Source organism: Python bivittatus, unplaced genomic scaffold (assembly GCF_059951505.1).
Source record: "Python bivittatus isolate LINGU-HERP-01145 unplaced genomic scaffold, Pbiv_v1 ctg000160_np1212, whole genome shotgun sequence".
Taxonomy (NCBI): Eukaryota; Metazoa; Chordata; class Lepidosauria; order Squamata; family Pythonidae; genus Python; species Python bivittatus.
The window spans coordinates 10,885,755-10,910,348 of record NW_028277076.1 but is presented as its reverse complement, the minus strand read 5'-3'; the positions used below and the strand labels follow the sequence as shown (position 1 = coordinate 10,910,348).

Genomic DNA, 24,594 nt, shown 5'->3' with positions numbered 1-24,594 from the left:
ATTGTGGGTGACCCTGCGCTCTGCTGCTATGTTTATGTACTTATCGCTTCAAACGTTGAAGAAAATGGAGACATACTTTATGCTTAAATTCATATGTATTTCAGAACACAATATATCAAACAATTTCTATTTCAATGTTAAACTGGTAGAAGTGTGTACTTTTAAAAAATGTATTAAAATTAATGCAAGTTTCTCTTGAATTTTTTCAAATGAAATAATTTGCACAGGACAGAAAGCAATTGTAAATGAACTTGCATGAAACTGATCTGGGTGGATGATTGGCTAGAGCATCAATAGGTATCATGCATTTCACCCATGCGTGTGTTGGACGGAGAAAAGATAAGAATTAAATGAACTGAAGCTGCCACAAACTGTAAAAAATGTGGGAGTGAAAAAAAAATACAATAGCATAGAAAAATGCAGAGTTCCCAGTCTGAAGGTAAATTTCCACTTTATTTGGCTGACAGCGTAAATGGGCCTTTCCAAAGTGGCGTGATCTCTACATTTTGGATTATAATTTCCAAAATTCCTATCTGGATGCTGTGCTGAAGTCCCAACAGAAGGAGGATTCCAGATAGGAAAAAAACATCCACAATTCTCAGCATAGTGAACGAAGTACATGTGTACATTTACATATCTTGACACACTGCATTTGACAGAAGGCCAAGAATTCAGTCTGAAGATAGATGCATAAACCTTAACATCATTATGACTTCTAAGGTTAGGAATGAGGAATATAGGTCATGTGCTATATCTCTGTTTCTGCAAAAATAAAACAGCTGTTTTGTAACTGCACGGCCTCATGTACAAACCCATCTCTCCAAGCAACTCATGGCAGAATCCTGGTGTGCAGCACAACGAAATTGGAGGTCCCAGGGAAGGTGGGGTGGGGAATAAGCTGCAGGCCAGAAGTTTCTCTGTGTTGGGAAATTGCCCAAGAGGAGAGCCGGAGCGAGAGTGTTGAATGGTCCAGGGCACCAGGGAGTCCACAGGGTCTCAGTTTGGGACATTTGGGATTTGGGGCATTTAAATGTTTTTAATTTATATTTTCTTATTTTTAAAAAATGTTTATATGATTTATTATGACCTTGCACAAGATGACCTGGTGCCTGAAAAGTCTGCTGATCCTGGGAATAATGTGGTGTCTCTTCTTGCAAAGCTGGAAGGCAAATGCTATTTGCTTCTCTGCTTTGGTCATTTCTTTATTTGTTAAACTTAAAATGTCATTGAGCCCTAAGATTTATAACAGGCCATCGACAGCTTCCAGTAACTACTTCGAGAAGGGCTTTGCAGCTGGGCTAAGGGACTAGGAGGGCTGTATTTGCACAACATATTAAGCTTGTTAATTTTAGTTCTGATGAGATCTTTTGTGTCTTAAGTGCAAAGCCAGTCCATTGGGCTGGCTTTTAGTTCAGTGTATTATGCCTGCTCTTGTAACGAGTGACACAAAGCATTAATTTTTTTGTTCCCTAATATAACTGGTACCCCATTTTAGAAAACATTGGGATAAAGACTGATATTATATCAAAAAAGTACAAAATGTTATTCTCTGCAGAATGATAACATTTGCACTGTAATCTTCTGGAGAGAAAACCAGTCGAGCACCTTGGGTCAAGGATTTCATTATGGATTTAATTTAGCAGTTTCTCCATCAATATAATTTCATAAATTTGTAGAGTCCTAGATTTGGAAGGTGCCCTTGAGACCATGGGACCAACTGCCTGCTCTGTGTAGGAATCCAAATTCATTTCTTCCTGAGGGATAGTGGTCTCATCTCCCTTCAGCACATCTAGTAAGGAGAGTCCCCACCTCTGGGGGACATTGGCTCCGCTCCACTCTCCAACTTTAGCACTTTTTTCCTAACACTCGGTTGGAATCTACCTTCTGTCCATTTATAGCATCAATTCATGCCCGCTACCTTCTTCTACATGACACCCTTTCAGATGGTGACGATGGTGAGGTTGGCTCGCAGTGCCATCGTCTCCCTGCTCTGTCTTCCCCCTTCGGAGCTCAACAGTTCCAGCTGCTGCAATTAGTTTCTAGTCCTCAGATCTCCCTTGTCTGACTCTTTAAGTCTGATGCCTGGAATTGGGCACAATCAAGCGGAATAACTACTTCCCTTTGTTTGGAAACAATAATTCTATTGATGGAGTCTAAAATTGCTTTTTTGCAGCCACATTACAATGGTGAGTCACGTTCAGTTTGAAAGCAGCTGTTAGTCCAATAACTTCTTTAGAAGTTCTAATCCCAAGCCAAGCACTCCCTCCCCCATCGGTATCTGCACATTTGACTTTGAAGAATTCTGCATGTGTCTTTATACATTTATAAATCTGAAACTTTGACCCTGTCTCTCCACTCTGAGGTGAACCGGAGCGGAGCCAATATCTGGCTCTGTTTGAACCTTCATTTGAGGATCCGCTTTCACGGCCTCTCCTGTGGAAATGTTCTCTCTGGAGAGAAAGAAAATGTTCCAGGGCTGTCTTCTCATTCTCTTTCTCTTCCATTCAAATCCGCCTCTTGCTCAATAAGCCAGAAATGTTTATTTCACTGTTTCATGCTGTGCCAAATATTACCATCCCCCCCCTTTTAACATATTTCCTCCTTTTCTTTTTGCTGTTGGCATACGCATAGCCTGTTGAGCACAGCGGCAGCAGCTGGGCATGAATTTCCTCCAACGGAGTGATCTCCAGATATGGCAGACTTCAGCTCCCATAGTTGCCAGTAGGCACAGCCAACGGTGGGCTGCCTTCTTTTATTCTGGCAACCTCTGGACCCTTCAGTCACCCATCCATAAGAGTGAGGTATGGAATAGTTTCTGGGAAAGCCAAATGCACATTTCACTATTATCTAGGGAATTTTCTGTGCACAGTTTATTGGTTACGTGTAGAGTTAGATTGAGCAGTCGGGTCAGAAGGAAGGCTAGGGAATCCTTTGTTGTTGTTGTTGTTGTTGTTGTTGCAGAAAAAGGTAGAGTGGCCCTACCAGACAGTTGACAGTATGGCTGGAGGGATATTACTGAATTATACCCAGGGAAGTGACGTTAGAAGTTTAATTCAGACAAAGGGCTGAAATATCAACAAGTATGAACTGGGGTCATGTCGGTTGTGGTGGAGTTGTGTGGAAAGTTGGTTGGTGATTATTGTCTGCCACAGGCCGGCGAGGAGCGATAACGGAAGAGCCGGGGTACTGGTTTCCAGTGGGCGCTTGGAGCACGAGTCCCTTTGCACTGACGTGCAGCAAAGGAATGAATACAAGTCAAAACGCACGACTGATTTGACAGCTCCTAATGACAGATTGAGAGAGCCGATGAAGGCTGGTGAGAGGTTCTGAATGGGAGGCAGGCCGTTTGTGGTAGCATCAGGAGAGAAAATGGACAGCAAGAGAAAGGAAGAAGGGAAAGAAATGGATCTGAACAAAGAATGACCACAGAAAGAGAATGAAAAAGTGTAAGAAGGCAATCTCCCAGTGGAATGAATGGAAATTGTATGGAAAAGGATACGGAACCTGCTGGGAAAACACTGGAAAAAATATTGTGCAATTACGCTAATGAGAAAGTTGAAAAAGGATGCTTGGTGGAATGATGAGTGACAGAGGCTGTGGATGAGAGATGACGACGGCATCAAGCGTGGAAAGAAAGAAAGAAAGAAAGAAAGAAAGAAAGAAAGAAAGAAAGAAAGAAAGAAAGAAAGAAAGAAAGAAATGAGAATGTTGCAAATGGTCCCACTGCAACAGGGGAGGTGCCAAGAGATCCACGTCGTTCGCTTATGGAGTGGCTGTGTGGCTTGTTTAGTGTAGGTGTGAAGACTGGTGGTCAGAATAGTGCTGTGGCTGCTTCGGGCAAGAGGAAAGATAGCAAGAATGAACGCAAAAGCCACAGAGGGATTAGTTTGCTAAGTGAGCAAAATCTGGGAAGCTCTTGTGCAGCTTTACTTCCTGCAGAGAAAGTGCATGCGAGATTTTTCCTCTTCAGCAAGTCATTGAGAAGTGTGTGAATGGGAGAGAGATAATTGGTTGCACGCTGGCTGATCTAGAGAAACGGTATGAAAAAGTGAATAGGCCTAAAGATAAAATGCTTTGCACGAATACAGTATGGAGTTGTTGAAGGCAGGAAACAGGAAATAAACCATGCATGAAAATAAACGGAATACTTAGCTAATGGTTCACTACCAAAGAGGGGGTGAGGGTAGGATCAAATGCCCCTCTGAGGCATGTAACGCATTGTGGATGCAAGCATCAGGAGTGCTTATGGTGACATCTGAGGTCGCTGGTCAGGGCTGTGCCGTAGTGCAACGACACAAGTGCCTTGCCTGATGCCCCAAAGAACGTTGATCTGAAAACCAACATATCAGGACAAACGGTTTACATCTGAGAGGGAAAATTGAACAATGTTATACATACAGTAAGTGGGTGAAAAACTAGAGCAAATAGATGAATTGTGTACCTTGATCGAATATTTACTACAGACGGAAAAACGGGTGGGGAAATTTTAAAGCACTCAAATAATTGGGCAGTATGTGGTTTGTTACGCGGAATGAATGCTTGTGAAAGGAAATGACCGTAGTTGTGCACGAGGGTGAGCTTTTCCTGACTTTGTTATATGGAAGTGAGAGGTGGGTTACTCTGTCTCACTCCTTTTCCGCGTTCTGCATCATGTTGGTATGTATGAAAAGAAAAATGCCCCATAAATCTCCCAGACTTTGCACAGTACAGCTGCGGTGCCTTTGCAGCAGAGCATCTCTTGAAGTGGGTTTTCTGTCCCAAGTGGAAACTTCTCCAGAAGTCTCAGTGCAATTTTCCATTCGGGGGGCCTGAGCGGAGGGGGGTGGGGCAGAGCGCAGAGGGGAGCGACAGAAGGATTCGGCAGGACGGAGGAATCTTACCAAGTGCGCAAACTCCCCAGCCCCGTTAGTTTATTAATTAGTTTAGTAAGATGAAGGAAAGCTTTTGTCTGTGGCTACTCTTCACACCCTCAGTGCCATGATAATGGTGCACTTAAGCATGGCAACAGCTCGCTTTCAGATTACCACGCAGATGCCAGTTTGCAAGTATGTCTTCTCTAGTTAAGCAGCCTCCACAGTGTGCTTAGGAGCCCCGTGGGTTTTAATGGCTAAAAGAAGGGAAGACCAAGGAGTTGGTTCTTCAGGTGGGTGCGAATCGTAGGCCTCTTGTTGAAAAGGGGAGACCAATTTCGTTTGCTAACAAATGGGATGGGAGCAGCCGGATTTCCAATGGGGTTTCTGGGCACAATTCTGATGGTTGCAGCTGCTCTTCCAGCTTCTAAGTGGGTGAGGGGCTTATCCCCCAAACTCGGGGGGAGGAGCCTTTCTCTGTCTCATATGGATGGAGCTCCGGGGCCTCTTCCTTGGTTCTCCCTCAAGACATTTTTCTTCCAGGGTGGTTTTGTTGCTCAGCGTGTTTATGTCGAATTTAAATTAACCTGTAGCCGGTCCTTTTGCAGTATCCTCAATGTATTTGTGTGGTTGCATTATTACCACATTTTAATATAATTTTATGTTAGGACATGGTGGCTTTAATTGTTATAAGCCACAGAAGAGTACGTGGGCTTTGCAAGGGAAGGAGAACAGCCTCTCTTCTAGATGTAAATATCAATTAATTTGTTCATGCAACGGGGGCAGTTGAGCGGATCGCTCCCATCTGAGCTCTTGGCCTTCAGCTGCCGGCCCCCTTTCCCACCAGTGTTCTTCTTACGTTGAAGGGGTGCTGGAGGGGCTTGTAACATGGCTCTTTAGGGCAATGGGAGCTATCTCCATTTTCAACAGTTTCATTTGCCCCAAGTTCAGGGTGGATTTGGAGGTTCCTCCGTGGGTGTAATCCTTGAGGAATTTCAAAATAATGTTCTTTAAAAAAGTATCAAAATATTGATCTGATGTAACATGGTATGATTTTGATGGAGCAGAAGTTTCCCCGACCAAAAAACACCTTGTGAGACTGTGCCCATATGCCAAGAGTGCTTGGTGCAGCTGTTCCCTTGGGGGTGGTTTAGTGCAGTCCTGCATCTCCAGATGCCAGAATTGGCCCTGCGATCCGTGGTGTCAGAAATCAAGATAACTTGAGTGCAAAAGACGTTTTCGTGCATCGTCACAGAGCTGGTTATAGCAAAGTGTCTTATGGCTCCTAGAATTAGTCTGCAGGATTAAGATGCTGTAAGATGCTGCTGAACATTTACATGGCTGCACAGCCAGAAACATACAGTAACTGCAGGCAGACTGAGATGATGTAGAGAGACGGAAAGTTTGGGCAGAATTTATTTATTTGTTTATTTACAGGATTTTTTGTACTGCCAACGTCATATAGATTCCCAGTGGTAAAGAATTTGAATTTCTGCAGCAAAGTTTTTCAGAGGAAGGCCAACGGTTCATTAGACTCAGGGGCACTTCAACAATTATTCCACGGTTCATCTTCTCTCAAAGGCAAGAATCACTCTATTGTCCCACCAGAGGAAAGAATTGCTCTGGTGCTGCCAAACCTAGACCACGCTTCTCTGGGGCTATCCTTTCTTCCCATCGCAGTTTTCCATTTGCGTCTGCTCCTCCTCTTTCTACTGCGCTACGGACGGTGTGTTCATATCTTCTTTGCTTCCCCCCAAATCTACCCAAGTTGCATCCTGAGATGCAACATCTATTGTGGACCAGCAGAAAGAGGGCGAATGAAAGAGGCCAAGCGAAAGAAGTCTTTCAGCTGCTGGAGCTTTTGGAAAACATCTGGTTCTTCCCCTCTTCTCCGGCAACCAGACCTTTGCCATAGCATCCCAGAGACCCAGAGGACCTCTGAATTATTTTTTATTGTTGTTGAAAAAATAGCAAGAGGTTTGGCCAGTCTGGTGATTTAAATCCATTAGCTGGGAAAACCCTCTCTGGTGTGCCAGTCACAAGCTCTCTCCTGGACTCAGTCATCCATCTGCAGTCTGGAGATAATGGCCATTGCATTTCACAAGCCAATCATATGTGTTGCAGCAAATGCTCTCAGGAGCAGTGGTGCATGAACTCTTTTCTCAGTGCTTGAGGAAAGGTATTTAATGACCTAATCGTAAGCCATTTGGTGGGAGCTGAACCTAGAATGATTTACATAAGCACAAATCAAAGAAGGAAGTCTAAGAAAGCATGAAGCAATTCATTTGCCTCCTGCCAAAACGTATTGGTTTGCCCACAAAAAAGTCAGACCGGTACTGAATTCCTCAGTCTAAATGCTAAGACTGTTATCATTCAAAATAATTAATCTGTGTGATGGAGAAATTCAGAGTTTGCGAGGATGCTAAAATATTTGTGTATTTAGGTATTCCCAGGAAGCATTTACTCTTTCCTACTGGTAGAATTTAGATTGCCACTGCCTTGTGGCCCTTACTCTCCTCATGCAGGATAGTAGTAGTAGTAGTAGTAGTAGTAGTAGTATTAGTAGCAGTAGTAGTCTCTGCTGTTGTTGCTGCAACTTCCATGGCACTGAAAGTGGGGAGAGTTTTCTCAGGAAACAGGTCTGTGTGCGGACCCAGCTTTCCTACTGAAATGCCCCGTCTTGGCGGGGTTGGCAGTGGAGAGCTTTTGCGGGATTTCAAGAATGACTCGGGGCGAAGGAACTCCCCTAGTCCTTGGTCCTCAGAGCGGACTGCCGCTTATCAGCTCTATCACCCTATAGATTTCTGGCTCCCAGAGTCCCACAGAGAAGAGGACTCTGGGGTCATGGCTGCTCCACTGGAAACCAGTTGGCTTCTTCGCAGTTAGTAGGGTGCAATGTTTACTTGATATAATTTAGCAGGAGTATTATTTATTGCATTTTTATGGTGGGAGCTCAGAATGGCAAACTTGCGGGTCTCTTTCTGTTCCTTTTCTCCCTGCTGTGACCATCGTGTGAGGCATGTTGGGCTCAAAGTCATCCAGCAGCTTGCTGGTTTAGGGTCCTCCAGGGGCACCCACAAGAGAGATAAAAATGTCAAGAAGGTGGTTGCAGCTACACAGTTGAAGCTGTGTATGCACATTAAAAAGGGCGGGGCTTCCATTACACAGTCATGGCTGCCATTTTGATTGTTTTGGCCCCTTCTGTGGATCCCCCAGGGTCTCCCCTAGTTTAGGCAGTGACCTGATTCACATCGGTTTGATGTACTGTAAAATAAATAAATAAGATAACTAAGTTCCTTTAGGCTGCAGAAGGCAACAACCAGTTGAAGGGTGCAGCCTCCCTTGTCAGGGAGAAAGGCTGGTTGTCTTGAGCAGACCCTCCTGTGAAGTGCGTGGTTTCATCTGCAGAGCAAGGATTTTGTCACGCCCATCCTTCTGTGCAGATTGCAACGTTTAGTATGGCCTTGCCACACTACTGCAGTAACAACAACATAGTATGTGGTTGAAAAAGTTGGTTCATTGACCCAAACCAGTAAGAATAGCTACAGTCACGTGACAATCTTACATTTTGTCCTAGACAGTTGACTCTTGGCCATTTCCAAATTGTGTTTATCGGAGAGCAGGTATTCTCAAAAATTCAGTCTTTATAAGAACACGGAATGTCTGCTAAAATGTAGACAAAATATCTCCATTCACCAAATTTTGTTTTCCTCCAAATATCTGTGACATTTGTTAGAGCTCTTGACAGTTCAAGTGCATCGAAAGGCACAGTTGAGCGTGCACGAATAAAATATTTATTTTGCGAGAAAATGCACCCTTAAATATATATTTTGAGATTTTAAAAAACCATATATTAATGAAGAGATAAAATATGGATGGTGTCCATAAAGTACGTGACAATTATTTGAAGCAGAAAAATAGATCTTCCATATCCATTGGGTAGCTAAGATCTTTCTCTTTCAACCTGTTAGCCATCATTAATTGACAAGGAAAGGAGTTTATTGGCACTTCTGAGACTCTGCTCCTTGCGGAAGCTTTAGGAGAGCCAGCAACAGCAAAAAAGCAAATAGTTCACACAATTTCTGACATTCATGAAAGCAATTACTTTCCTTCTCCTCTTGGCTAAAAGAGGCCACCTTCTGATGCTTGCCTGCTAAGCTGCCTCTTTCCACGATGGATCATGGATTAAACCACAAGCCCAGGCCCGCTGAGTGGGAGGCTCTTTCATCGAACGGGCTGCTAAAGACTTGCGTCCTTGCAATGGCGTCCCTCCTTTTTCCCCTTGGGAACTCTAAAGGTCATTTGTTAAGCCCTAAATGGGGACACAATGGAATTCTTTGTCCTGCTCAGGAGGAACAAGGAAAGAATCTTGTGGCTTTAGCATCATCTGGAACACTATCTCATGACTGAAGTATTTGAAGTGGACCTTCAATGAAGTTCCATGGAAACTTGGCTGATTTTTTGGGAGAATCATTCATGGGGAATCCGCAGCCCACCCCCAAGGCTCACCTTTGGCGGATTCCTCCTTGGAATTAACAAATGACCAGTGTCTCAGGGTGGTATTCTCCTCCAGGTTCAGTGGATAGGAGCATCGAGTTTCTTTGTAGTGATTGGGTTAGGAGACAAATCTGCCTTTGCTCTGAAAGTGGGAAGGTCTCTTTCCCATTTCCATGAAAGATCTCCTTGAGAAAGCAGGTAGTTTCAACCCACTTCCCAAAACAGCTAGACTAGAGCCATTTTTCCTAATATCCCACCTTACTTTTTGTGACCAAAATAATCCAACAATCTAGGTGAGTGCTGAATTTTGCATGGATATTGTGTAAGGAGAACTATCACACAAAACCTAAGTTTAAGTTGATGAAAGGTGAGGGCTCACTTAACCTGTAGGCTCTGAACCATTTTCTGGCTTAATGTGCTGGCCCAAGTCCCGTAACAGGTCAATTTGCCCAGAATTTACTAAAGCATAAATTGCCAACCCTTTTTAGACCCATCTCCTGTATTGTATAAATGCATCCCACTAGCTATGTTCACACAAGATACATAACCTGGATGCTAAATTAATTCAGTTCTGGGTTGTCTGTACAAGCTGAGTTCACTGAAGATGCTCAGCTAGAAGATTCATTCTAACTAGGCTTGATGGGTGACAAAACAGTGATTTCCTTGATCCTCTTGAGGTGCTGGCCCACATCACCACTACTAGCAGGTGTCAACACACAACTTCGGCTCGCCTCGGGAATGCTCAGAAGGTCAGCCATCATTAGCATTTGGAGGGGGGAATCATTTGGGTAACTCAGGGCAGTAGACCAGGGAAAGTGAAAACAATATCCTGGAATAGGCCTTGGCTAACCACTTCCATATTGTGCCAGAAAATACAGGGGGCGTCCCTGGGGTCACCACAGTGCGAGCTCTGCTTGAGGGAGTCGTCCATTTTAGTGTCCGTGTAGCCGTTATGGAGTGGCCCTTCCAAGCAAGAACTTTCCTCCACAGAGGAGAAGCTGGCCCTCCCCTTCACCCCCAGCTGTTGGACCTTTCCACTCAAGGAAGGTGCCAGGCATGTGGGTGCTCGCTCCGCATCCTGAATAAACCCATTTTCTGTGTTTGGACCAATCCCAGAATGGCCAAGTAGTCAAACCGGCAGGCCCCGCGCAGCACCCTAAGCCACCAAAAGTAAAGGAACAAAGAAAGTTAACGCCACCCGAGGTTAGTGTGTCATGCAAAAGCAGCTGCTAGATTTGCCAGTGGCGTGGACAACCCTCTTGCCCTGGCTACCTTCTTCTGAGCAAATACGAAGGTCGCTGCTTTGCTTGTTTCTAATTTCCTAGGAAGAATGCCCAAGGCAGAGACCGCCTCTGCTATACGTCACCAACTAATGTCGTGCAGCCTGTGTTGGCTCCCTGCTCATGAAAAAGGCCTTGAAAATCAACAGTTTGTTTTCTGGAAAACAGAAACTGCAGGGGTCTTGTAGAAATTGTTAGCTGGTTTTCCAGTGCAGATGGAAAGGCTTGATCAGGGGTCTTTGGGTAGCAAGCAGAAGTTTCAAGCCGGGCATTTCTGCTAGGGAGGAAATTCATTTAGAGCTTCTGTGCTTTTGACCTTCCTTTTTGGTTAGATGAACTGACCTTGGCTGACTTTAACCATGTCAAAAAGGATTTGCCTCTGGAGGAGGGCTTGGCTGGACTTCTGTGCTGGGAGCTGAGTGCGGGCACAAAATGAAGATTCTTTTGAGTATGTGCCACCCTTTGACCGAAAGGCTCACCACTGGTTATTTTGGCCAAAGGCACACTTTTAAATGGCAAGCTGTCTTCTCTTCTAGGTAGAAACCAAAGTGTCCCAATTGCTTCTAGCCAGGTAATGTGGCAGTGAGTGTCCCACCCATGACTGTCTCATGTGGATCCAGTCATCTCTTCCATCCAAGTTCTACAACAGTTGTCCATTAACATTGAAAAAGCAATGAAGATGTTCCTCAACTAATCAATTTTAGCTGAGCCTAACGTGTTGTAAGAAACTGGTCTATTAGATGTCTGCCAATAAACTCACTGGAGTCTGTGCATGTTGGTGCTAGATTCCCCTTTTTGGGATCACATAATTGTGAAGGAGAAAATAATTCATGGTTACCTTCTGAAATATCCCTCAAGCCAAGTTGCAGGAATTAGTGGCCCCGACATCAGGAAGGCCTGAGGTTGAGGAAGAATAAACAGAACTGTTGAGCAGAACAGCTTTGGTTTTCATGCTTTTCCCAGTTGTGTGAATGATTTGGATGGCAGTAATGCCAAGAGGTTGGCATTCTTGCTCCAGCATGTAATAGGATAATAGCATATGATGACGGGAGATTCTGCCCATATTTTAGAAATATATATTTATTTATATTCTTGGAAAGTGGATGGTGGGCTGGATAGAAGATTGACCATGTGGTTACCACTCTAATTAATACTCTGCATTGATCTGACATCACCGGGATAATGTGCCCAGTTCTGGCACTGCGCCAAACTTACAACATTTCACAGAAATTGGAAAAGGTGAAGAAAATGGCCTTGAGGAGGGTCAGGGATGTGAGTGAAGAGAGAGAGGTAGGAGTTGGATGCGCCGGGACAACTAAGAATGGATGTGATAGTCCTCTTCAAATAATGGATGTCAGGAGAAGAAGGTCAAGGTATGTTCTGTTTTGTGCCAGAGGGCAGGACACAGAATGATTATAATGGATTTAAGTTATAAGCAGGTGGTTCTCGGCTGGATGTGGGGTGGGTGGGGTGCACCTGAAAAGCATCTGGAAGTCTTTGTGTGGAAATGCAACAGCCAGGCTGCTCACCAAACAAAGACACAGGGTGCCCGAATAGAAAGAAAGCTTGCCTTTTACTGGTTGGGCACAGTATAAGGGCCTCTAACTTGGTGGGAACACGACTCCCTGAAATGGTAAATGAATTTGTCTAACTTCCCCCCATGAATAAAATGAGTACTTTTATTGGGTTTAGTGTTGGATTAAAGTGTAATAATTAAGTGTAAAACTGTATCGCAGAAGTTCTCAAATATTGTCTAACACAACTCTCCACTGAGGTTTGTGCAGGCAAAGCCACAAGCAAGCGTGACGACACCCCCACTCTCCCTGTGGCAAGTTTTTTGATTGTCGCCCTCCCCCTTAAGTTGCTGACAGCCCCTGGAAGGTCTCGATGCACAGTCTGAGAAGCACTGTAGATTTCCAGTGTTTGCAGTGGGGCGCATCTGAGGCTGGCTGGTGGGGTGGAGGTTGGGGAGGAAATTCTGGCATTGCGGGTCCTCAGCTTCGATCCTGGGGGTTCTCTTCTGTTGATGCAAACTATGGTTTCTGCTCAGAGTGGTGGATAAAGCAAGCCCCTTGCAAGAGATATATGGCTTGTTTCAGCTTTCAGGTTACGCCGTCTTCCTTTGAGGTGACACAGTGTGGAAGAGGAGACTGTTTGCATCTGATTGAAGAACGTTTGCTTTTGATCAGCACGCAGGAAAGGCGTGTGCATAAGCTCTTCAAACAGAATTCCTCCCAGTGCACTTGGACTTCCTCCAAGTTTATTACAGCTGTTAATTAGCCAAATGATATTTTCTGTCATTACCCTCTGGCTGTGAAAATCCATGCCTACTTTGGCTTTATGGCCTGGTTAGGATCTTTCATAACTAAACCTGGAAGATAGAAGCAGCTCAGCATGAATGTTCATGCAAGTTGCACTGGGACCTGGAAGCTTGTAAGCCCTTGCCTCTGGGAGAGACGCCCCCCTCCCCCTTTGCTAGTAATTGTGCTTTTGCATATTAAAGAGGGCACCGGGAGGGGCCCTTTGGCTGTTCATACATAGGTGTGTGCTGAGTGTCAAATCTGCAGCATAAAAGGAAAAGCGTTTGTGGGGCCTCAGGTGCTGAGCATGGCAGAGGAAATTGGAAGCGAAGGCTGGACGGCAGATGCTGGGGAGGGAAGGCGGAGAGGAGATGCAGGGGGTGATGGAAGGTGGGCGGGCGATGCAGAGTGAGCAGTTGGCCGAGGAGGTTGTGAGAGAGTGTTGGGGGTCCTAGAAGTCACCCTGCAGGGCACACTTTTTCCTTGTCGCCTTCATTTCCCTTGCCAAGCTCAGCTGCTGTATTCCTGGAAAGTCTGAGGTTGATTAATTGTTTCCTTCATGAAAATCCAATGTTATTACGCTTTTCTTTTGGATGGTTTATTTGGGCCTGAGCTCAGAGTTGCCTGTAGAGGCTGGCGCAAGCCTTGCCCCTAAGTGCCCTTCTCCAGACTGAAGTCTCCAGGGTGGAAGACAGCCGCCACTCAATAGGGCAGCAGAGGCTCTCTGCCAGGGGTTGACCTGGACATGCCTTAGAGATTGCCTTTGCCCTTTATCTCCGCTCATCCCCTTGAGTTGTCAGCGGAGGCCTCGCTCTCCAGGGCTTGTGGAAGTGCAAGGAGCTGCAATGCATGAGGTTCACCTGGGCATCCTTCTTCCATACAGCAAGAAGATCCTCATTTAAAGGACTAAATTTGCCTTCAGCTGCTCTGGGTTTAAAGCTGTGCTTTTCCTCTTCTCCTGACACAAGTCTTGCTTTATGAAAAAGGATGGAGACTCATTGTTGATGTTGGTAATGGCATAGCCAGGGTGGGATCTGGATCTACCCAACTTCCACAGGCCACTTTCCTTTGTGGGGGGCATGCGCCCTCTCCTCTGGTCCCTGGACACTGCTCTCCAGGCCATTTTGGCTTGGGTTGCAGGATTAACCCACACCTGGTTCATGTGTGTGTAGTGCTTTCTAGGGCTGCTAGTTGGGCTCCCTTTGAAAATGCTCACTCAAAAAATGTTGGTGCAAAAACAAAGCAAGTTTTGATGGGTCATTAAACCTGCTGCTTCGACCATCTGTCAAAACTCACCTTCCCAGTCTTTCTGTCTCCCCCCCCCCCCATTAAAGTGGTGAAAGTTTTTCCTACCACCTGGTGACGCTTGATGGGATGGCGAACCAAACCTGTGGAGTCCAGCAATCGCTTACCTTAACTGTCCTGCGTTAAGGACAGCCCCGCTTGGCAACATCACCACTGAGGCAGAAGAGGGCTTGGCCTTTGGGGCAGTGCAGTTCATGCCCGCAGACCTTCCTGCCACCTCAAGGACTGGAGGAAAGCCCTTCGATGCGGCCCTGAGGAAGGCCCCCCTTGCGCTTCTCAGGACCGCTGCTGGCCAGCAGCTGAGACACATCAGCCCCGTCTATGCTTGCCCTGCATCACTGGGCGTGCAGCCCCGGTGCCCTTTCTCCATCCCGCCGTTGCTGCAGGAGGAAACATTCCAGGGCCGTCGGAGGGGAGGGAAGGCACTGGATCCAGGCCTCTTTCCCTGCCAAGAACTCGCTTGATGATATCGTGCACATTTTTGAAATGGCTCCATGAGTGTCCTTTTAAATCAAGGGGAGGTGCTTTAATATACCCTTTGTACTTTGTTCTTAATTATCCTTCTCGAAATCTCTTTCTTGAGTGCCTTCCAAATCTTATGGGAGGTATAATGCATTTGGGAGCAAATTCCAATTCCTATTTGCCAGTTTCTTTAAAGAAATGCTGCGTGCCTATAGGACATGTTAGTTTCTGATCTGTTAGAAGCTGAATTTTATGATGATGCTGTTGGAGGCTTTAAGACACACTTCTTGCAAAATAATAGGGTTTTTTCCCTCATGTAGCAGAAGTTGAAATGCCTTTTGTTAATCAAAGTTAGAATAAAATTGCCTCTCTTATTCAGCCTCCTCCTTCCTCTTTGGGCTGAGCGTGATCAGCCTCTGCTACGGGTTCCCAGCATTTCCCTCGCAATTTATTTACTTTCTGATTATCCATGACTATTCCACGGAGAGGACTCCAGATAATTGTCAGATGCTTTGCAAACTAAGAGCCTAAGAAACGTGGCCTGGTGGGCTCTAAACTGAAAGCTTCCTTCCACCTCCTCACAGCCAAGCTGCCTTTTTCTTCCCTGGGAATCCCTCTTCCACCATCAGCCACATTCCTTTTGGGGGACGGGTCCCAGAGCCCTGTTTCTTGCAAGAGATTCTCACATCATCCACATTCTTCCTCCATGCAGACGTTCCTGGTTGCACACATATCTCCCTTCCTCCAGCTGGTGAATGGGAGGAGGAGTGACGGCTAGGCTGGCAGTGAGGAGGAGAAGGGTCTTCATTTTGCTTCCTCTCCTGCACTTTCCGTGGATGGTCCAGATCCCCTGAGCCTGTTTTCCTAAGTCTCTTGCCAGATTGGTTAGAGCAACTCTCACCGAGGTCTCAGCAGAGAGGGATTGCTGGTTATCCTCTTCCCTTAATCCTGCCCTTTGCCTTTTGCAGAGCAGGACTGAGGAGATGGGGGGGACCTTGGAGGGGGACTTGGGCGGAGAGCTCTGCCAGAGCAGATCCTCCCATGTGTGCGCAGCGGTTGCCCTCCTCACCTGAAGGTTAAGAACTTACTTTAGGTCACAGAGAGACAAGCAACCCCTGTAGGATAGCCGGGAGAAACGAAGCATCTTTTGAAAAGGCCGTGCTTCATCTGGGCTCTTACTTTTTATTTCCGCAGTTCTGCGGTGAGGCTCTTGCCTTAATCCTGGGACACAGCTGTGAAAGCAGGGCTGTTATTCCAGCCGCATAACTGGTCAAAGTTGATCGGTGCGTTATTCCTATCAGCTGCAAGGAAGCGTGGACAGCATCCAGATCAGAATCTGGAGACAAACAGAACTGGCAGCAGAAAGACAGGATACAATTCCAAGCAATCTTGATAGGACAGAATAGAAAATGGGGCCCAGAAGAACAAGAGGAAAAGAAAAACAGAAAAATCGAATCCTGGCTATAAGAGAGAAGTTACCTGGTTCGGTGGAAGCATCAGCATTTTAGCTGGTCTAGCGCATTGTATAAACCCAGCAAATTCAGGTTTATATGTGCATGTATGTATTTGATTTCTGTCCCACTTATGCACCAGGAGCTGAAGGTGGATGACTTGGGGACCTCTTTCATTTTATCCCCTTTGCTTGAGAGAGAAGGACTGACCCAAGTCACCCACCAGGCTTCCATGGCTGACAGCGGACTTAAACCTGGGTCTCCCCAGTCCTCCGGCAAGTTAACCGTTGCATCACCACATTTAAAGACTTGCTTTTGGGAGAAGTAACTAGTTGCAGATAACTCTGTGCTGGCTGGAGCTCCTCTGGAGAACTGGTTCTTTTTCTGGGACCTTTGCAGTTAACAAGGACACAGACAAAATGGATCAGGTCCAAAAGAAGGCAATAAAGATGGTCAGGGGATGGGGAAACAACCTTAATGATGGAACCGGGTCAGAGGAGATGGGGGGCTGGCAAAAATTTGCTTGAAACACTCGGTGGGCTCTGTGGAAAGTGAAAGTGGGGAGTTGGCTATGATTTGTCCACAACTGTCCCGGAGAATATAGCTAGATTTAAGCAGGTTGAGTTAGTCAAGGTGGTGTTCAGTTGACTGTTGGGAGCCCATGTGCTTGTGGTTTGAATTTATTGTAGAATTAGGTTTTACTTTAACTGCTTTCATACATTTTCTAATGTTTTGATGTGCATTTTGACTGTGTTTTTATGTGTTGTTAGCCATCTGAAGTTGCTACAGTAAGATGGGTGGGCATATAAATCAGATAAACAGGCAAATAAATATTGTACATACAGAATTCCAGGGTACTCACGCACAAGTATTAAGGGATTCAAAATGATCCTTCGCATGGCTCCTCTTTGGCCATTTCTGCTCTGATCTTCAGTAACCAATATCAAAGTCTGGCGTGTGAAGTGACCTCAGCTCTCAGTGTTTTCATCAGAGAGGGGACAGCTGCATTGAGCATTGCACAAGCTCCGCCCCTTTGGGGTGTGCATGTGAAAAGGAGGGGGCTTGCATCACAGTGCTGCAGTGCTGCTTGCATCCCACTGACCCCCTGTGGATGCTGTTGCCCTCTTCTTTTAGTGACACCCACGTGTTTCAGAAACACAAACCAAGAACGGGAGGCTGCAGTTCGCAGAGGAGAAGACCTTCAGGGTGTCCATAAGAGCGAGGAGGAAGTGGACTCTTGTAATAGTTCTTTGGGCGCAACTATCACTCCTAGCACATCATTTGCCATTGGGGACCGTGACTCTATCACAAGCCCCTGCCACTGACCAGGGCCATGGCCGTTTGGTGCTGCTCGGCCACACTGTTCTCTCGGAGCCCCGGTTGCTGGCCATGGCAGGCAACAGCAGAGGAGACTCGTGTGTGTATGTGTGTGTGTGTTTCAGCAGGGATCCTGGGCTGGGCTCTCTCCTCTCTTCTCCAGGGCTCAGAGTCCCTGGCTTGGCATCTGGCAGCATCCACAACTCGCCCACAAGGTGGGCAAAGAGACTCCCAAAGGCGCTGTCTCACGCCTTTCGGACAGTCTTGACCAGGCCACGTGAGGACCCAGCAGCTGGAGGCACACAGCATTCCCTCCCCACTGGATTAGTTTTAACCCAGGTTGGGTTTGGGGACCCAGACCCATGTTGCTGTGCTTGGTGTTGGGCTAGCCCTGCAGTGCAGAACATTCAGGCTGGGGTGCGCAATTCCACCCTCTTTGGTGCAGGGTCACACGATGTCTCCCAACGGGGCACTACAGAGCATCCTGTACTGATATTTCCACCTAGAATAGCAGCCTATAGACTTGGCATCAGACATGCTGCCTTGCACGTAATTGTCAGCTGTTGTCCCTTGCGATAATCCTTTTTCTGTATGGAAGGTCACTGGCACTGCACGAAGAGACAAGCCCTTTCTAACCAGCTGGGAATCGGGTGGCATTTTTCTGCACGTCCCAAGAGGTGGCCCGAGTCAGCTCTTCTTCAGAGGACCGCTGGCTTTCCTCTCCCCAAAAGTCCCTTCTGTTCCCGGCCTTTCCAACTCCAAATAACTCCTCAGCCACATGGCACTTTTGCTGGTGAGGCCGGTTTGAACGGCCCGAGCATCTCGTGTGAACTGGGCCATCCCATTAAGCTGGAATGTGGTTTATATTGTTTGGCTAACCTGGACTTGAACTAGTTTGGCGTCGTGGTGAAGGCAGCAGGCTAGAAAGGGGGAGGCCCTGAGTTCCAGTACCACCTTAGGCATGAAGCCAGCGGGACACCTTGGCCGGTCTCTCTCTCCCAGCCCCGGGAGGAAGAAGAAGAAAAGGGCAAACCACTTCCGAAAAATCTTGCCACGAGAACCACAGGAGCAGAGGCACCAAAAAAACACACACCTGGGCTGGTGAAGACCCCTTCAGTTAAGGATGGCTTGGCTGATGTTAAGCGTCCCTGTGTTTAGTAATGACAGCCAAGTCATGCTGGTCAGTTATTTGCACCTCTACAAATGTCTTCTTGGATAGAAAGATTGAATGTAGATGTTCAGAGTTTCCTCTCTGTCCTTAAAATGGCCAGTGTGCTTAAGAAGATGCTCATGTTCTTTTTAAATAATTGCTCCTCTGGCATCTTTTATTGTTTATTAAACTTTGGTTTTTCATAATACCTTCCTGAGGCACTGTTCGTTTCATTAAAATAAGAAAAGAAGTTTTGTCAAAACCATTGACAGGTTTTCTCTCTCGGAAGTGGATCCTTGCATTGCTATTTTTACTGATTATGCAGTGGCCCCATAAAAGCAGGGGGGGCATAAGGGGGGGCTGCCCTTCTGCCAGGCAGGCAGGAGGAGGTGAGCTCGCCCTGAGCTGCCATCCAAGGGGGGCAGAGAGACCTCCCCCAGCCCTTTTGAACAGCCTAGATGGCCACAAGGAAAGATGCAGAACAGCCCCCCGCCCCACCGGATGGCCTTCTGGAGATCCTTGGCCACCTTGGAGACCAATGACAGGCAGGATCCTCCCTGAAGCAGCTGGGTGAGGGTCTTCCCTGCGCCCACCCTGTACGGTCTGATCCTGGCCTCTGAGGGCCCTCTTCCCTCGGGCCAAGGCTCTCCTGCATGTCTCAGCCTTACTGGGTGGCTTTAAGGCTGCCCACCTCCCCGGCTCTGCCAGGCTGAGGGCGCCCTGTTCAAACTGGGGCCGACCACTTAGAGCCATGTGGGGCCAGGGCCACAAAGTCATTTCCATGATAATCCCTGGAGTTAGAAACCTAGATTGGAAAGGCCTGATCAGTGCTGGCTTAAAGGGCGGGATGCCTTTAGTAGGCCATCTGGTTGAAAAGAACCAGAACGTTAAACACAGAAAGGGAAATGTGACCCTGTCAAATGATGCCCGTGTCCTGATGGCTACAAATGGCTTCCTGGCATGGCTAGGAGCAAGAGATGCTAGTAGCCCAGGGCTGGTGCTCAGCTGCCTCGGTGGTTGCTGTTTGTGGGGGCCTGAAAAGGTCCTGCCCCCTCCCCTCCGGCCGCACGGCCTGGCGTTTGGCCTCAGGGTTCCTCCCTAGCTGCCCCCCTGCCCACAGTGTCCCTGGCCAAGTGAGCCAAGGAGGCGCCTGCAACACGGGGCGGAAAGGGCGGGGCACGGCTGCTCACAGGGAGCCCCGGGTGGCCGGTTCCTCCTGGGCCCCTGGCGTGTGGAGGGCCTCAGAAGCCCTCGGGCCCAGCTCCTGCTGCTGCGTGACTCACTGGGGCCGTCCAGCTTCTGCTTGAAGCAACCCAATGCATTTCTTCCAGCACTTTCTGACTTAGATGTTTAATTTTTATAAATAGCCATAAATATAAATATTGCCATCAACTTGCTTTTAGCTGCTTAGTAAAGTTGTCAGAGTTAGGTGTACATGATGAGGAATGAAGAGTGGAAAAATCCGCCAGGTTATTTTATGTATATTAAATGGATAAACTCAGGAAAAATGTTGTTTTCGTAAATGGAAAATTCTTCCATAAAATCAGCTGCAAACTGAAGGACCGGCTTCATTGTATTGGCTGTCCTGCACGCTTTGCTCCTCTTTGAAATTGTTCCATTTTCCTTCCTTCCTTTGAAATAAAGTTGTGTTGACATTTTTGGTTACTGTTGGGCTGTGCAGTGGATTAAGCCTACAAGGAGGGAGCTTCAGGCTAGTTGCCAAGAGGACCTTCTGGCCGTGCAGACTGTCAGCCAGGGGAACAGGCTGCCCCACGAAGTGGCGAGTTCTCCTTCCCTGGAGGTCTTCAAGCAGCAGCCGGACGATTGTCTGTTAGAGGCGCAAAAAAAGGACCTCAAGGGTTCCTTTCCCCTCTGGGATTCCAATGTTCTGACGCTGGCCTCTCTCTGTCTTTCAGCTGAACCTGCAGATCTGTTGAAGGTATTAGATTTCCATAATTTACCCGATGGCATATCGAAAACGACGGGCTTCTGCACAAACAGGCGGTCCTCCAAGGGAGCAGATGTGGCCTATCGTGTAACCAAGGATGCCCAGCTGAGTGCCCCAACCAAGCAGCTTTATCCTGGTAAGAGAAGTTCGGTTTCCTGGGAAGGACGGGCACCCTCTTCCTCCTTAGGAGGCATGCACCCTGCTGGCGGCCAGGCCTGGGGCCCTTGGGGGAGCCTGGCGCATCCGGTTCCTTCCTCTCCTGCTTTGCCCAGGTGGATTCAGGGTCTGCCCGGCTGAAATGCAAAGGTCACCACGGCTGGGAGTTCTGGCCTGTGAGGCAGAGGCTCGCCTTCTGAGCAGAGCAGCAGCAGCAGCAGCAGCAGCAGCAGCAGCAGCGGCAGCGGCAGATCTATCCTCAGGGAGGGCAGCAGCTCGTTTAGGGTGTATCTGGAAGACCCACTTGGCAAACGCCTGAGGAATGTGGAGGGAAGCAGCGGGTTGCTTTGATCAGGCGGCCAAAATGCCAGGCATTTTCTCTGCGTAATCCAAGGCTCAGCCCCGGCCATGAAAAGAGGCTTGGAAGTTGCGGCCGGGCGCAAAGGCAGATTGGCGTGCAAAACTGCGCCCTCCCTCCGAAGGGCACGGCGGCTTAGCGCTTGGAGGCTGCCTAGGCCTCGCTGAACTTTTCCGCTCCTTTTGTTTAATAACACACGTCCTGCAAGTAACTAGATGTTAGTTCAGCTCCAAACAAGCAAATGAGCGGATAGCGAGATAAAGATAACAGAGGTAATTGCAGAGCAGTTTTCAAAAGGAAATGCTGCTTGGGGATTTGACAGTAAAAGGGTCTCGGAGAGGGCAGATGCAGTGACACGTAGCTCCACAGAAGGGCTCTCCAGTCCAAGGCAGGCTATATTTGGGGCTAATTAGAAGGTTTTGTTTTCCCCAGCTGGTAGTTTGAGGATCTTGGTGTTACGCTTCTCTTGCCGCTGTCAGCTCTGTAAAGCATCCAGTTGTTTGGCCTGGAATGCCACGAACCACATGCTTCATGGAGTGAGAGATTCCTGAGAGATCCTAAAGGATCCTAAGTCTTCATGGAGTCGTGCTGTATTTGTAGGTGTCTCTGCGTGGACACTGAAGCATCTCCCAGTTTTGGATGTCATTAGTCATACTAGTACCTAAAGACCCAAAGCAGACCCTCCTCACTTAGTTGACCTTTCCAACCCAACTCCGCCATTGTGGCCTTCAGAGAGAAGTTGATCCAGCTCTTTGCTCCGCTCCCTTTTCTCCTTCCAGCATCTCCATTTCCTGAAGATTTCTCTATCCTAACCACGGTAAAAGCCAAGAAGGGAGGCCAGTCTTTCTTGATCTCCATTTACAACGAGCAAGGCATCCAACAGATTGGTGTGGAGTTGGGACGATCCCCAGTTTTCCTGTATGAGGATCACATGGAGAAGCCGGGCCCGGATAACTATCCTCTCTTCCGGGGCATCAACCTCTCGGACGGCAAGTGCGTGAACCAGAGCGAAACTGGGGGTCGGGGGTCGGGGGAGGAATTCCAGAGTTTTCTTTGTTTGGCTGCTCGGTAGTAGTCCTTCAGGAGATGACATGTTCAGGAATGAAGGATGTTGTGAAGCTCCAAAAACCTGTCTTCAGAAGTGGCCCAGTAGGAGGCCTCCAGGCACCTTCCAAACAGGGAATGAGGATAGCAGGTCATAAAATCATATGCATAACACTTGAACTCAGGTTAACACCACATGCTAGGCCCAAACAAATAAACAAGCAATGTTGTGTCTTATGTGATGGCCTACTTTGCACAATGTGGTAAGACAGGGGTTGGGTTCCCATCACATGTTGAACCCAAGGTAAAGTTGGAGTCTGTGAATCCAAATTAAAACTCTCTGCAACAGATGGCTGTGACTCTTCGTGTGAACGCCTCCCGTCCAGGACTGAACTCGCCACTTCTCTTGGTCTTCAGTCCACTGGCTGCATAGCTGGATATTAGGGAAAGCTCCCTTGCAGGCAGGGTGAGTGGAGCCAAGGAGCGAAGGGGTTTGGGATGTGTGCAGGCAGAGGCTGGACAGCCATCTGTGTGGGGCGATTTAGTTCGGATGCCCCCATGGCCTCTTGTAGCCCTAGGAGGCCTCGATCTGGCATTCAGGAGAAGAGCTCCTGACGGTGAAGCCCGCACGGAAAAAGGCTGTGCAACCCTGGGGGAGTCTGTATCCGTCTCCCCCTCTCCAGGCCATTTCAAAGACATGAGCCAAGAGAAAGCTGAATTCTGGGTCTGCCTGGGGCCCTTCTTCTGTAAGTCCGTTTTTGCCAAATGCGGGGAAAGACTGAGTTCTGTTGGGGCTGTCATCACTTGGAAAACCCTGGAAAGGCCCTCCTTGGGCTTCTCACAAACATTCAGGTCCGTCTACAAACGTGTGGTCTAGAAACTTGCTAAAATAATAAATAAAATAAAATAAAATAAAATAAAATAAAATAAAATAAAATAAAATAAAAAGCAGAGATGCCCAGGCACAAATTCTTTGCTTAGTTGACATGATTAGACTTTGGTTTTTGCCTTTCCCATTTTTTAAAATCTTACTATTTATTATTTAGTTATTTATTCATTTTGTATTTTCCACTGGAAAATATTCTGTGTTTCACCATCTGATTCCCCAAAGTACTTAAGGCTTCTAATGCATGAGACTAAGAAAAATAAGAGGAAAGGCAGTTAACAGGTAGAAAAATGCAAGTGGAATAATATAATGAGACACAAATCCAATTATGGCGGTAAAAAAGAAAGCGGCAGCCATGGAATTATATGGGGATAAGACATCCAACGAATAACGTTCATTAGATTTAAAGATGTGTTGACGGGTAAGCGTGCCTTTTTCCAGTGGAAAATAAAAATTTGTCTTAGGCTATCTATTAAATCTAATTCCCAGAGCATTTAATACTCACAGCTAATGCCTGGAGATTGTTTCGTGCTAGGATAATTCCACTTGAAAAGCGAATATGTTCAGGGTTGTCCTCAGAAACATCAGGGCTCAGTTGGTGGCTGGAAGGTTCCAGCCTATCTCAGGAGACCTCTCCAAACAGGGAGCCGGAATGCAGAGAATGTAAACAAGCATCGTCACCAAGCGGGCTAGAGATAAGAGGAAGCGGATGCAAGAGTGCACTGAAGGCCTGAGACTTGACATGGTATAAACTCTGAACCACCATTCCCACTTGCTCAGAAATTGCTCTCTCTCTGCTACGGCCATCCCTTCTGGGAATACTGTAAAGGCACAACTTCCCATGTCCATTCTTGTCTCGGTGGCCTCCTGATAAGAAGGCTGCTCTACTTTTCAAAAACTAGTTTGAATCTGGATTTTATTTTCATGAGTAAATGTGGAAGGAGAGCGAGCTCCCCCTAAGCTCTTCTCTAGTGTGCTGAAAGAACGGACACCTTGCTTTGGCATTTGGCAAGCCTTTTTATATGACAACATCTTTTCCTACTCAGTAAAAATTTCCATATATTTACAGGTAGTCAAAACAATCTGTTTATGGCTGGAACAGCATTAGACTGAAATGAAAATGCAGGAGCCCACAAGGGATTTAAAATGAGTTTAATCTCCTAAATCAGTTTTATAAAATCCGCCTTCCAGATGTTTTGGAACTGCAATACCCAGAATTCCCATGGTTGGCCAACGTATCGGGAGCTGCTCAATTGGGGAAGATTGCCATAAATCAGGGGCGGGTTGCATGCAGTGTGACCTCAACATTCACTACAATTCATTTTTGGCAGTATAGATTTTTGCTCAAATGATGTGTTAAACTATTATTTTGATCCTTAAACCCTCCAGTAACATAATAGGCAGACATTCATGGAGGTGATGTGCTGTTTATTATAGGTTGAGAAAGGAGCACCCACATGTGAAGAATCCCTGCTTATTTTGCAGCTGCCTCATTGGGGAATTTCCTGGGGGAAAGTGAAAGACTAGGCTAAAATAGGTAGCGTGCTGTGTGAATCAGGCCATCATATCAAAGTTTATTTGCTTGGGTAT

The 24,594-nt window shown here is 46.9% G+C and overlaps 1 protein-coding gene across 2 annotated transcripts in view; it reads left to right on the top strand.

Annotated features, from left to right (window-relative positions):
* COL5A1 (collagen type V alpha 1 chain) overlaps nt 1-24,594 on the top strand; it is a 198,733-nt gene that overhangs the window by 23,939 nt on the left and 150,200 nt on the right. For both annotated transcript variants that reach the window (XM_088147231.1, XM_088147230.1), the window contains exons 2-3: nt 20,529-20,696; nt 21,854-22,067. In XM_088147231.1, the coding sequence (XP_088003357.1) occupies nt 20,529-20,696; nt 21,854-22,067 (382 nt within the window). The remainder of the gene's footprint in view (nt 1-20,528; nt 20,697-21,853; nt 22,068-24,594) is intronic.